Source organism: Strix aluco, chromosome 1 (genome assembly GCF_031877795.1).
Source record: "Strix aluco isolate bStrAlu1 chromosome 1, bStrAlu1.hap1, whole genome shotgun sequence".
In the NCBI taxonomy this organism is placed as follows: Eukaryota; Metazoa; Chordata; class Aves; order Strigiformes; family Strigidae; genus Strix; species Strix aluco.
Window position 1 is genome coordinate 46,743,509 of NC_133931.1, and position 14,199 is coordinate 46,757,707.

At 41.4% G+C, this 14,199-nt stretch overlaps 1 protein-coding gene across 16 annotated transcripts in view; it reads right to left on the reverse strand.

Moving 5' to 3' along the window:
• The window catches only part of DTNA (dystrobrevin alpha), a 189,826-nt gene that overhangs the window by 41,736 nt on the left and 133,891 nt on the right, over positions 1-14,199 (reverse strand). For 13 of the 16 annotated variants that reach the window (XM_074819847.1, XM_074819830.1, XM_074819890.1 and 10 more), the window contains 3 exons: positions 13,846-14,012; positions 11,251-11,375; positions 5,847-5,927 (listed from right to left, as the gene is read on the reverse strand). In XM_074819847.1, coding sequence (XP_074675948.1) covers positions 5,847-5,927; positions 11,251-11,375; positions 13,846-14,012 — 373 coding nt within the window. Of the gene's footprint in view, positions 1-3,900; positions 3,991-5,846; positions 5,928-11,250; positions 11,376-13,845; positions 14,013-14,199 lie in introns of all 16 variants that reach the window. The other 3 variants (XM_074819964.1, XM_074819884.1, XM_074819875.1) reach the window with 1 other exon arrangement.

Here is a 14,199-nt window from a genome sequence, read left to right on the forward strand (position 1 = left end):
TCTCTGGTGCAACTTGAGGCCATTACCTCTTGTCCTATCGCTTATTACTTGGTTAAAAAGACTCATCCCCAGATCTCTGCAACCTCCTTTCAGGTAGCTGTAGAGGGCGATGAGGTCTCCCCTCAGCCTCTTCTTCTCCAGACTAAACAACCCCAGTTCCCTCAGCCGCTCTTCGTACGACATGTGCTCCAGACCCTGCACCAGCTTCGTTGCCCTTCTCTGGACACGCTCGAGTAATTCAATGTCCTTTTTGTAGTGAGGGGCCCAAAACCGAACACAGTAATCAAGGTGCGGCCTCACCAGTGCCGAGTACCGGGGTAAGATCACTTCCCTGTCCCTGCTGGCCACGCTATTTCTGATACAAGCCAGGATGCCATTGGCCTTCTTGGCCACCTGGGCACACTGCTGGCTCATGTTCAGCCGGCTGTCAATCAACACCCCCAGGTCCCTCTCTGACTGGCAGCTCTCCAGCCACTCCTCCCCAAGCCTGTAGCGCTGCTGGGGGTTGTTGTGGCCCAAGTGCAGCACCCGGCATTTGGCCTTATTGAAGCTCCTCCAGTTGGCCTCAGCCCATTGCTCCAGCCTGTCCAGATCCCTCTGCAGAGCCTCCCTACCCTTGAACAGATCAACACTCCCACCCAACTTGGTGTTGTCTGCAAATGTACTGAGGGTGCACTCGATCCCCTCGTCTAGGTCATCAATGAAGATGTTAAACAGGAGTGGCCCCAAAACCGAGCCCTGGGGGACACCACTCGTTACCGGCCTCCAACTGGATTTAACTCATTTCACCACCACTCTTTGGGCCCGGCCATCCAGTCAGTTTTTTACCCAGCGAAGTGTGTGCCCATCCAAGCCGTGAGCAGCCAGTTTCACCAGGAGAATGCTGTGAGAAACGGTGTCAAAAGCCTTACTAAAGTCAAGGTAGACAACATCCACAGCCTTTCCGTCATCCAATAAGCAGGTCACCCTGTCGTAGAAGGAGATCAGGTTTGTCGAGCAGGACCTGCCTTTCATAAACCCATGCTGACTGGGCCTGATCATCTGGTTGTCCCACATGTGTTGTGTGATGGTACTCAGGATGAGCTGCTCCATCAGCTTCCTGGGCACCAAAGTCAAGCTGACAGGCCTGTAATTTCCCGGATCATCCTTTCAACCCTTCTTATATATGGGCGTCACATTGGTCAATTTCCAATTTGTCGGGACCTCCCCGGTCAGCTAGGACTGCTGGTAAATGATGTAAAAACTCCTTAGAGACAGAAACATGTTTTGCCCCAAAGTTAGCTGTTGTCCAGAAATTTGGCCTAATCTCTTGCTATGCCCAGGTAGAATATCAAATTCTTTTTTGCTTTTATGTGGAGTTCAAAACCAGCACCAGCTACTCTGACTCAGCATTAAATCAGACTCATTTTTTCCTTGGCTATGGGCATTTGATATCATAGTGCATTCTTTCTACCTACCACAGAATTGCCAAGTAATTTCCAGTTCAGCAGAATGTGCTGCATCACTCCATTTATTCCAGTTTATTACTTCTTTAGAAAAACTAAATGTATTAGCTGTGAGGGGGACTGAGAAAAATGCAAGACAAAACATCCTGTTTCATCTTACCCCAGTTTAGCCCTATAATTTCATAGCTTAAAGAAGACATTTATTAAGAAAGAGAAATAGATTTTATCCATTACTATGGTAGCTACGTACTTTAAGGAAGAACTGACAGACTGCAGCTTGGGAACAAGAGAATCCAAATAAGGAAAAAACATTAATTCAGGGTATAGAGTTATTCCTATTGACTGGACAGAAGTTTCTATAATGCCTAATCTACCTGTTTTGACATAACATATCCAATTCATTGGGTTTGCAAGGCCATTACCTACTCTGCAGCAATATTCCCTTGTTCTGCTGCCCTCTAGGTAATCAGAGATCACAGAAACAAATGTGAGATGAAAACCTGAATATTAGCTACAGTATAAAAGTTACAGGACTTGTGGTTTTAATCACAATTAGCTGTCATTCCAGCAAATGACTGTGATTTGGTATTTGGGAGAAGATCACAGATTTTTTTGTTTCTTCTCTTCTAATATAAGTGCTTTAAAGTTGTTCTTGAGCTTTACAGAGCATATTGTTGATACCAATTTGCACGCTGTATATATTGAGAAGAAAGGTGCTTGTAATTTTTATGCCAGCCTCCACATGAAAGCTCTCTTATGGACATGGTCGCTCAAACTAAGCAAAGCAAGCAGAGAAATTTTATGGGATTTTGATTCTGAAGTGGCTTGAAGAAACTAAGCATCATCTCAGGGAAAGACTGAATTTCACCTCCTCTGAGCTTTGGGATAATTGCATACCCATCCAAAATCAATGCTTCAGACACAATTGAACTCCAAAGAACATATAATGTTCAATCTCATTTCAGTTGTTCCCCACAATTTGTCTTTGTATTTACTAGTTATCAAAGACCTTTCCTCTAATGAAATTCTTCTTCTTCCTAGTTAATTTCCCTTTTTCATCCACGAATCCTGAAATGAAGATGATATTGTGCTGAACTTATGAGACCATACCCATTTCCAGCATCAGAATGACTCGGTGTGCTGAATTCAGCATTTCCTGCTACAGGGAGAAACTGGTTGCAAATGCTTATGTTCTTATGTGAACACAACTAGCTGAAATAAATACCATGGGAATGCTACAAATGACAGTCTGTGCCAATTCTCCTTTGCATAAACATTCTAATTACACAAAAACTTTCTTTAAAGCTATCTGAAACCTCTGGACTAGATTGCAACGCAAATTAAAGTAACCATAAGCTATCTGCAGTGAAAACGCAGCCAGCAGAGCTTTTAGCACTGATTACATTCAGCTAGAAATTTTACCCTGAGTTTGTACAATTTTTATTATTATATGAATCACAGAGCATTTACTATATAATCAGCACAATTGCAAACAGAGCTGTCATAGTCTGTTCCTCTGATGTATGAGAGGATGAGCTTCCACTAATGAGGCCTGATTTTCCCAGGGCAATAATAATAGTAAAACCTAAAAGAATGAATGAAGATACTGTTATTAGTCTAATACAGATTGAAGAACTTGGCATTTAGCAGAGAAGTACCTTGGTCTCAGTACTTTCTTACTGAATTATAGCTAATGCTCATGGATTAATCAAAAAAGAAAAAAAGGTCATTATACTCCACAGTAAAAAAAATAGGGTAACTTTTCTTATCCACCTGCATATTTCTTTTATGCAGAATGAAACAGGCTCTTCCTTGAGGTCACTAAGATGAGAGGGAATGCTGGAAAAAGGGTGCAGCAACCAGAGGCATCAGTCCAAATCCAACACTCACTATATAAATGGGAAGTCTTCATTAGCTTCAGTAGGATTTAGATCCACCTTTTCTGTGGTCATTTTGAAAAGCAAAGCAAAGGGGTCTGGGGAAGGTTATTGGCAAGAGGCACTAACTGCAGAACAGTAACCACCAGCAGCGAGAGCCATGGAAGAAGATGAGGAGGCTGATTGGGAGACCTGGAGTCATTTCCAGGCTCTCATGCAAGCCTCTTTGTTCCTTTGTCAAGAATGCATCAGGCAAGTCATACACTGATGATGAAACCATAAAGGTGTATTTTTTTTGTTTTCAAAAACAATGCTCCCAACTTCCTCTAGATACATTAATATTAATACTACATGGAAGGGTAAAATGAAAGATTTGTACTGTGCAGAAGCAAGAGAAGTTGGCAAAGCTCACAGCCAGCAGGAAGTCTATTCAAAAGACTAATTAGAGGCACAGAAACCCGCTAGCCCACCAGAGCCTTCCTTAAAGAATATCTTTAGTAGTTTAGCAGAATTGCTAATGATTTAGTGCATGAGCTACAGAACTACTGCGATTAGTGGGTTAGTGCTCTCATACTGACCGTGAATTGTTGTGAAGCTGATTTACATACAGCCTTATAAGAGAATGCTCATCAGCCACAGGACTGGCTGCATTTATACCCCCAAGTAACCTGAATGATTCAAACAACGAAAACGTTGTTAATACCCCAAAAAGTATACACAGAGACCAGCGTGTTCAGAGGGGGTTCATGACAATAAATGCAATTTGTAACTATTTAGAAAGGATACTGATGTGACAGCTGGTAGGATGCTTTATTTTTTGATTAAAAATGCGCAAATTAAATTTTTAAGAGTGGAAAATAAAAATAATGAGAATAAGCTGTCAAACACTTAAAAATCCTGCTAGATCGCTGAAACAAAAGTTACATTAGCTTTGAAGCAATTACACTGCTTGTATATTAACATATCAGGATACTGTTAACTAAAAAAGCCAGAACTGACTGCTGCATCATGGAATCTTTTTGCTGTGTAAGGATGTCACACTTATAAGGAAGTCTGGGTACCTATAGTTGTGGGATTTTTATTGTCTCCTGCCTTCAGGGGATTCTCCATCAAGGAGTTCTTCCTCTAGAAGAAAGGAATTCTAATGGCTCAGGGATCATATAAGTTTAATCCTGATAGTTGAAGACAGTCAGCTGAATTACTAAAGAGCATAAAAAGTAAAATAATCAGGATTTCTTCACATGTAAAGAAAAACAAGTAGCACAGCAGATAGTGCTGTGATTATTACTGCAGGTCCCTGGCCTAAATGGCAAAGCATCCTACTTTTGTTGAATGAGCACAAGGGACTTCTTGGTGATAAACAGAAGCAACAGCTACACTCTTAAAGAGCATTGCTCTTAATGACCTGTCATTGGGAGGTTGAGATAATAGATTATCCTGCCTTGCCCCGGCACATACAATTCCATATACTCCAACAACAGAAATGAATACGCATTTGCAGTCTCACTGTCTGTACAGGCAGCAGGATCTGGTCTCAGGGGCTGCTTTGGGGCTGGCTTTCAAAAAGCATCTCAGTCACACCCAGCAGCTACTTGCACTAAGATAACACTGACAGCTTACAGTTTATAGCTCCTGGTAGCAAAGTTCATAAATCAAAGTAGTAGTAAACCATATTTACTCTGATACTGCAGTGTGGCACACTGTGGATTTGGTTATGGTGTTAAAAAATGTACCCATGCATACTCAAGAGATTGTGTTTGGTTATCCAGGAACACTGAAGCACTGACAAGTACAGCAGGAACCAAGCACTAAAATGCACCCAGCGAAGACATATCACTTATCTTCCCCAGTACAGCAGGAAGTTATTTTTCTGCCACCTTCTCATCTATGTGCATTGGAAGGCTTACATAGATTGGGTGAAACAGCTAGCAAATGCTACACACATATAATGGAGCCAAAAGGTACACTCAGCTGCAAGCACCTTCTCTTTGGGATTAATGTTTCTAACCACTCTTTTCTGGTTTGTTTGCTGAAGGGTCACCATATGCCAAGACTACTCTTTCTTTCTTGTAGCCTTTAATGAAAATCTGAATGGTTTAACAGGAGTAAGGATGTCTTGCTATGTCTTGCAAGTATGAGCACATTTTCTCTTTGTTCATATCATTTCTTGCAGTACGATGCAGACATTCCCAGTAGGCAATGGCAAGTCCCAGTTTCTATTCCCACAGTACTGCTACAAAATGGTTTCTTATCAACAGCCCATTTTCAGGTTGCATGTGAACACATTTAGCAGGACATAATGGTTCAAACGAGAACCAAAGTTTTGTGCTCTGTTGTGAGGAGCTTGGGGTGCCCTAACTCCAGCTCTCCATCCAGATATCTTGGTATCAGTCCAAAATAACCAAGGCATTTCTCTGTTCATGTCTTAATTTTATTCTGGGTTTGTATTTTCTGGGGGAATTGAAAATTGAACCCTTCACCACTCTAATATAATGGTTTAACATAAATTAGGATAACAACTCACCTTCTGTTTGCAAAAGGACTTCCTGAGGGAACGGAGTGGGAGAAGAGTGTGTCGTTCATGCTGGTTACAGGTCGTGGGGGCCTAGAAAGAGGCAAAATATCCAGTTGCATTAATTTTGCACAAAAGAAAATTAATCAGCAACGGTATTTACAGAGAATTAAATGAGCTTCTTGTTAAAGTAATATTACTACTAGCATCAAAGACGCTGTGTTTTTAACCAGAAGTTGATAAAAACACATTGCTACTTAGGCCTGGAAAGAAATAATGCTTTTGTGTGTGCTGAGGTGAGTCTTAAGCAACTTGCTTGATTTTCTTCTTGCTTTGGCAAAATAATCGCTATGCCATTTTTTCTTTCCAGAGCCTGTAGTCCACAGTGCAGTCGCTGCTTTCAACCAGCTAGGCTGAGCACTGGCAGCAGGTTTGCTGTGGCAGCATGGAGCTCTGCAGGGGGTAACTGCCAATAAATTACACATCTTTTCATGAGGTTATCCCTGGCGCTAAGCTCCATGCTACCATATTTACATAGTGACCCATAGCCCTCTCAGTGTCCCATAAAATACATGTAGAACTAAACTGATTTAACTGCAAAGCTTTTCAACTGGTACATCAAACCCCCAAATAAAAATTTAAAGTAAGTATCTAGTTTAAGAGGACTCATTAATAATGATGGTTTTATTATTACATTCTTTATTTCCTGCTCTTACTAAAAATGAAATGAGAAGGAATATTTCCTCTGCTTTCTTTTATTGTCTGCCCTTAAAAAATATTTTGTGCATAGTTTTTTCTTCTGTATCCATTAAGGAGAAATTTCCCCTTCTTAATGGACTTCTTATGCAACGCTGGGCAAAAGATATAGACTCTCTGGAAAAACTAAAAAATAGTCATTAAAATCACAGGGTTTTCAATCAGATATGAGCAGAACCTGAAGCCGCACATAATTCAGACTTCAAATTGTCCAGATTTCAAATAGGTTAATATACCCTTTAAGGTCTGTGAAAGATCTGTCTTGCTTTCCGAATTCTGCAGATGTGCAAATCAAAATATAGTAGCCACCTGCAAAATACTCACTGGGCTCCAATTGTGCAAGACAACCGGTCATCGAAACCATTTGTAAGAAATGAAGAAAGCTAGTTCTGCACAGAAATGAACTATTACTGTATGTTCTCTTCCTTGTTTTGTAACCGTTAGAGAACAAGAATAAATATGGGCTTTGACAAGTCCAAATGGATTTCTCAGCATGACAATACCACACCAATTTTAAGTTTAAAACTGGGAACAGAAAGATGTAGGATTTGGCATGTTATTTATTTATATGAAAATATCATTTTAGCTTAACCCTGCATCTGCAGACCCACATGAAAAACTCAAGTTCTGGTCAGTCACGAATTTGAGAAGCAGCACTTGTTGCTCTATGTACTTATGGAGAAGTGTTTAATATTATTTTTCATGTACTCCATCAGAGCTAGGAAGACCTTGGATGAGGCCATGATCAGAGCCAATCCACTGGAAAGGTCATTGTGGTATGAGTCTTCAAATACAGAGATTTGAAAATAAACTTTGAGAGAATACTCAGAAACTAATTTTATTTAATGGGTAATCAACTGGTATTTTGTAGCCTGAGAATTGTAAACTGGTAATTGATGTAGGAGAAACAGTTCACACCAACTACATGTGAGTACTGCATTTTTCCTTTTCTCAATGTAATCACTGTTCAGTGAACACATTCAAAAACTAATTTGGCACAGGCTGGGGTTTCTGAAAGATGGGTCCAACCCTGGGCTGTGGAGTTCTAAACAGCAGAGGAGAAGGGAGGAGAGGCTGGTTCTCAACAGTGTTCCAGAGGAGAAGGCAGGAGGAGTGCTCCCTTGCAGAGCTTGGGCTCTGCTTTGCCTTGTAGGTAGTCCACCTCTGCTGACTGAGTAGGAAGTGGGTATCACAGAATCATCATCAAGGTTGGAAAAGACCTTGTAGATCATCCAGTCCAACCACTGATTGGGTATGTGGCACCCATGGACTTCAGCAGATCACCACATACACACTTCAGGTTAATGTCTTCTCTAATCTTTATCTCAAAACAGGGGTGGAAGAGAAAGTTTCTAACCCCCAAAAGAGCTCTTCCCTTTCACTCTCTCTGTATTCAAAGACAATTATTTATTTGGCTCTGGACTCTGATAAAAAGTTAAGGGTTGGTAATGATGAGATTATCGCATTTTTTCCAAGCTTCTTCCTCCAGTAAGTGTATTAAAGAAGAAAAATACTCACCAAGTATCTCTTTTGCAGCCAAAATGAAATGGAAAAGAGATCATTAATTAAATTGTCAGTTTATTATGCATGTGGTCTAAGTAGTGCATTGGACATACTCCATTCTTATGACCCTGATTCTGCAAAAAGCATGAGAGTCTCTATGCTTAAAAGGTCATTGATCTGTTTACATATGCAGAGTTACTCTTGTGTACAAATGTCTATGAACTCCGAGACTTTGCTAAGGTTTTGTGAATAGCATTAGTTTGTCAATTCTTATGTGAAGAAAACTATATTAAATTAATTTGAGCTTTCCCAAAGGCAAGTTTCTTAAAGGCTGTCATATTCCTCAGGTTAGAGCTTGAATATCAAATGGATGTTCAAACACACATATACAGTTGTGTGATAAGACAAGAACAGCAGACTTTATGGTAAAGCAAAGGAAAACTCTGACTATAAATGTGTACCCTTCTGAGGTTATTTCTAAACTTCTGGAAGTGAGTGATCAAGCTTTCTGATAAAAGTGAGCTGATGAATCTCAAACAACTTTCCTCAAGGAGGCAGAAAACAATACTATTGAAATATGCTATGTAATAAATGCATGTTATGGCATAACACATATCCACAGTAATAAATCAGATTAAATAAGGAGTTTTCCCAGTGTTCCATGCTGGTCTAACCTCTTCACACTGATGTCAAAAATAATGCTCCCACAGGGTTAGATGAAAACGAAGTCAGGCCAGTGAAGAATGCATTTGAAAAACACCTCCATGATGCACTGGCCATGCCATTTGTAATCTCTATAGTCTGGTGTTTCTTTTTTGTTGCCAATCTTAAGTATAGAAAGGAAAAATGACCCCTCCATTGGTGGGAGAGTTCCTCCATCAGGTTAATGATGCCTTGATAACTGCTTCTCTAGATGAGCCTTAGATGTGTTTTGCTTAATTGAAAATTTTGTGTGGCACCACTAAACCAAAAAAAACCCACCATGCAGTCTTTCTGTCTGGTACCACCCAAAGGTGGAAGAACAATGAAAAGCAAAGGCTGTCTAGTAATGCAGAGAGTACTTGTCCCCATTTAAGATAGAAGCTAAGAAAAGGATACTGTTTTGTTGCCAAAATTCTTCCATTTAATGCACACATAAAACTCTGTTTGCCTGGATTCCTGCCCAGAGCTGTTTCTCTCAACTTCCATTATGTTTAAAAATAAAAATCACATCAGTGAGAAGATATTCTCCATGAGGCACTGTGGCATATCTCTCCCCTCAGTTAATTTATGTGAGTTATGCTGTAGATCATGCTACCTCCACAACTTACAGGTTTTTCACTCATGTATCATTATAGCCAATATATATTGCCAAGTTATATTGCCTTCAATCTACGAATAAAGAGAAACTCTATCATAAAACAAAATAGATGGTGGTTCGTTCTCACATCCAATCACTCTAAATTATGTCTGTATAGTTAGGAAGAAGGGAAGGTGTTAATTTCACAGCAAAGATTTGGAACAGATCCTACTCAATTATGGTACCTTTCCCTTGCCTTGCCTAAATGCATTTAATCTACTAACTGTAGCCCAGTTTTCACTACCCGTGATCTTCTGACATATACCCCCAGGCCTTTGAGGGCCCCAGTCAACAGGGAACAGAGGCCTCCCTTTCAGTTTCATGCTCCCTGTCTCTTTCCAATTCTCTTAAGGATGGCCAAAATCTGCCCCGTGAAATGATCGCTTGCCAGAAGAGCCAGGCTTTTATACCACGCACAGCAGTGGGGTAGCTCAGCAGATCCAACTCCAGATGACTTCTTCCAAAGAACAACATCTTTCCATTACACCTCCATAAAGAGGTGCAGGGGTTTTAACTGACAGTTGAGTGTAACAGGGATTTGGCACTACATATCTGTCAGAGGCACCGTGTGTCTGAAGAGCAGAGCACTCTTTTACACGTTGAGAAAGTTCTACTACAACCACACAAGGAGGACCATCAGCGTGACTGAGCCTTAAAATGTCAGGTAGGTTAGGTGAACTTTCCAGGTGTCACACAGGCCACAGCGGCCAGTGTGCACTTGCCCTTAAAGATGCTACATACAAACATTCAGTACTGACAAAAGTAAGTAGGTATAATAATTACAGACCGGAATAGTTCCAGCAGCCAGAAACACAGATATGCAGCTCGCAAATACAATTTTAATGGCTGCTGCCTGAAATGCTTCAGTCAGGGCCCCTGAGAAGATGCTTAAGAAAGATATTTTCTTAAGAAATATACCAGAATAAGAGAAATACTTTAAAGACAGCATTTTTGGAATAATTTTTCCAAGTTAATGTCTTTGTAACTTTCTTCCAACCAACGTCTTGATTCTTCCTGAATTCTATGGAAAATTTAACTTTTTTTTCTTTTTTAAGGACCCAGGAAACAAAGGTAAAACAAACTGATGAGAAAATCTGAGCAACTGCCACTATGGGCGGTGAATGCACTTTAGAAAAAAAATTCCCAAGTGATAATTTCCCCACCCTGCACAAACATTTTCTTTCTGCTTTGAGTTTCTTGACTCCTGCACAGAAAAGGTAGTGACACAAACTACTATATCAAAAAATAATTTTGCTTTCCTAAAACATCAAAATGTAAAGATAACAGACTCCCTTCAAGTGACTTGGCAATTAAAGACACACTTCTTACGCAGACTCATATAACTCTTCTGGGGTGGGTGAAGCCACAGCTCTACTAAAGTCAGCAAGAACTCTGACACTGATTTCAAAAAAAGTGGTCAGACTTCACTTTTCTCTGGCACCTCATGTCAAGACTACCTATGATACACTGAAATTGAGAATTTCTAGACAACAAAACTAATGTTCTTAGCATGAATACAGCCCAAAGCGCTGAGACTCTATGAAATTGCATGAATATCTCTTGGGGAGAATGGGGGCATACCAACATTGTATCCCAGTATTTGGTTATATGTACATATCCCACTGACTTTTCAAGTGAAGTCACACCAGAAGAACATTTTTAATACTAAATACCCCTATCTGCAAATTTGCACTTGTGATTCATTGAGCTTGATACGCCACAGCTATCTCCTATTTTGTTCAGAGCTATAGTATCTACCCTTGGTGTAAGCAACTCCTATAACAAAGCTTACTTTCTCTACAGCACACAGATACTTACACAATATGAGCCAGGTTTAGAGGTTTTTCAGGCTGGTCAGGGAACATTGGGTGCAAAGGTTCACGGCTGGAAGCACAGCTTAAAGACTTGCTAAGTGCATTAGTTAGCTTCTTAGCAGGTGATTTCTGGGAGGAACAAGGAAGGTAGAGGTAATCTGGACAAGTAAGGTGCATACTGTTTCTGCTATAGGAAGCACAAAACAACAGGAGGCTCTACGGCTTGCATACCTATCAACTGACATCCCCCTTGCCTCCCTCCCACTCCAAGAGTCTGGTAAGCAAAGACTGCTCAGTTTGGAGGAAAGATTACTCTTACCTTCGGGGGCCTTCAGAATAATAGGCTTGGGGGGTATATCTATATGGACAGATGCAACTGGCATGGCTTTTTTGCAGTGCTGCACTCAGGTAGTACTGAATGAAGGACAGCACAAAGTTAAGCGTCACCTGGACTGGAGCTGTCTCTATCTTGGAAGTGCAAGCAAAACAAACCCATGTATGCCTGCCCATATAGATACACTGTATGGGACACCGTTTCCTTTCTCGCTGTGGGCCAGGACAAGGCTGCCATATTCTTTCTTCTCACTTGTATTTCCCTCCTCAGCTCCAGCACCCTGTACTGTTTAGCTGCTGTTATAAAGCTCCTCTTTCACCTCCCACGGCTGCTGCAGCACCTGCCACACTGGGGAATGGGAAATTTGAGACATGTGCATGGCAAGAATTGCCCTGCCATGGTGACAGTGCACCAGAAGAGGCTGACCTATTGTCACCACCACCAAAAGATGGGGAGGCTCTGCACAAGAAGCATGCTTTTCACCCCGAAATTCCATCAGCAAGTCTAAAAAAAACCCCCCAGTATTTTCTGCTTTCTAGTTTTGTTTGGACACTTTGCAGTTAAACACTTTTCTAAGGAAGGGCTCAGGGATCTAAGGGTGTCTTTTAGGTTGTGTGAGAGATTCTCAGGGAATCCAACCCACCTCTCTGTGATTCAGCTTCTCTGCCAGTAAAGCAGGGGTGGTGGTCCTCACACTGTGTCCTCCCTCCAAAATACAGCTCTACACGCTGAAATTTAAAAATCTTTTTGGAGCTTAACAGGAGTGGTATTGCATTTGTGCACACACATCCTGCATTGACTTATGACTGTAATCAAGATAATGAAATATTTCTATTATTTCTATTACAGAAATCCAACCTAAATATGTAAAATTCAGGCTTTTTCTCTCATTATAAATGCTATTTCACTCTGAAATGAGAATAGTTGAGTTCCACTGCACCCATGAACACCTTTAATCTGCATGTGGAGCTCAATATGGATGCCTTATGGAGAATGCTAACTAGATTTGAACAAATGCTAATGAATGCTACAGAAAGGCAATTTCAAACTTGAAGCAAAACATTTGTTTCTGACAAGGAAACATTTGAAACCACTAGGCATGTAGTCACGTTTTTGTCTTCTGCTGAGCAGAAATCTTAAGTTTTCCAATTACTTCCTACCTATAATTACAGCTCCCTGGTTACAGTGAAAAATGATTTTATAAGCACAAATTGCTGTTAGGAATGGAGTCAGAGCTACGTAGTGGGCACTCTTCTATTCAGAGTCTAAACTCAAGCCATTCGTGTCTATGCAACAAGCAGCAATTAGGACCCACAAAAACAATTACAGATCCAGATCTGCTGGGATACAGTGCAGGGCTGTGTGACTGGCATACAGAGCAAACCATGTCAAATTTAACCCTTGCCTGCTCCATCAAAACAGACATTTTAAAAGTGTTAGGCTTCAGAACTTCGTTAAAAAATACACACAAAGTGCTGTACAAATGTGAGCTGTTGCTATATGCATATTTTTTTTTTTTTGTAATAATATACTTTTGCAATATTTGAGATTAGTTAGGATTTTCTGCTGCTCTCTGGATTTGAACCCTGAAGGATTGGGATGCTCCATGATCTAGGGCTTCTGTTGGAGCTTTGCTCCAGTTTGCGGAGAGCTCAGCTCCTAGGTCTGATGCCCTTCAGAGAAGATTAATGTAGCTGTTGATACTTCTCTTTCAGCTTAGAAAAAGCATTGAATTATTTTGTTTAACAACAAAAAGATTCAAGTGTGTTTTTCTCTACAGTAAACACTACTGTGGATCTAAGCCTGTGACCACACTCAAATCTACAGTGCCAGGACCATCCCAAATGTACACATATGCTGCAGCCACTAGACTGAAAATATTGATGAATGAGCATTAAGTATTCATCATTTCATTTACACGTAGCCAAACAGAGCAAGCCAATGATGATTTTACCATGAGTCCTGTGGGAATAGGAGAAACTGCCGTGAGCCTGGTGCCCTGCTGCCAGCCCCTCCTGCCCTGCCCTCCCCGCAGCACGCACCGTCACAGGCGCCCCAGATCCTCACCCAGAAAAGACCATTCCCACCTCTGTACTCTCCTGACAGCTCCCAAGGCCAGAGCCTCCCTGACGGGGTTGCCAATCCGAACCGGCAGCCTGGCTCCCAGCCTCCCTGTGCCAGACAGCTGCCCGGAGATGCGGCCGGGGGCTTCTCTGCTGGCTGGAGGGCTAAGCAGTCTGCAGCAAGGCGTGAGCCTTCCCTTACCCATGACGTGTACTCTTTCATTTGGTGCTGGTTGCTGTGGGAACCGCTGGCATGGCCCCTCCAGAAGCAGTCCTGACAGAGCTGGTAATTGTGACACTGCTGGCAGCGGTAGCGAAACCCCATCATGCTCTCGCTGTGGCAGTAGGAACACTCGACAGGATGGAAGACTGCACAGGAGAGAAAAACGCTGAGCCATAAACTAAAGCAGAGAAACCCCCAGCAAAAGTTTACAGACAAAGCCCCGAACTGAAGGGCGAATCCTTTCTTTGTTTCTAGCAATCTGCAGCATCGGATGCTGCCTACAGCTTTGACCCATGAAAACTCAAGTAACTGCCCAGCAACCTGTGCTGATCC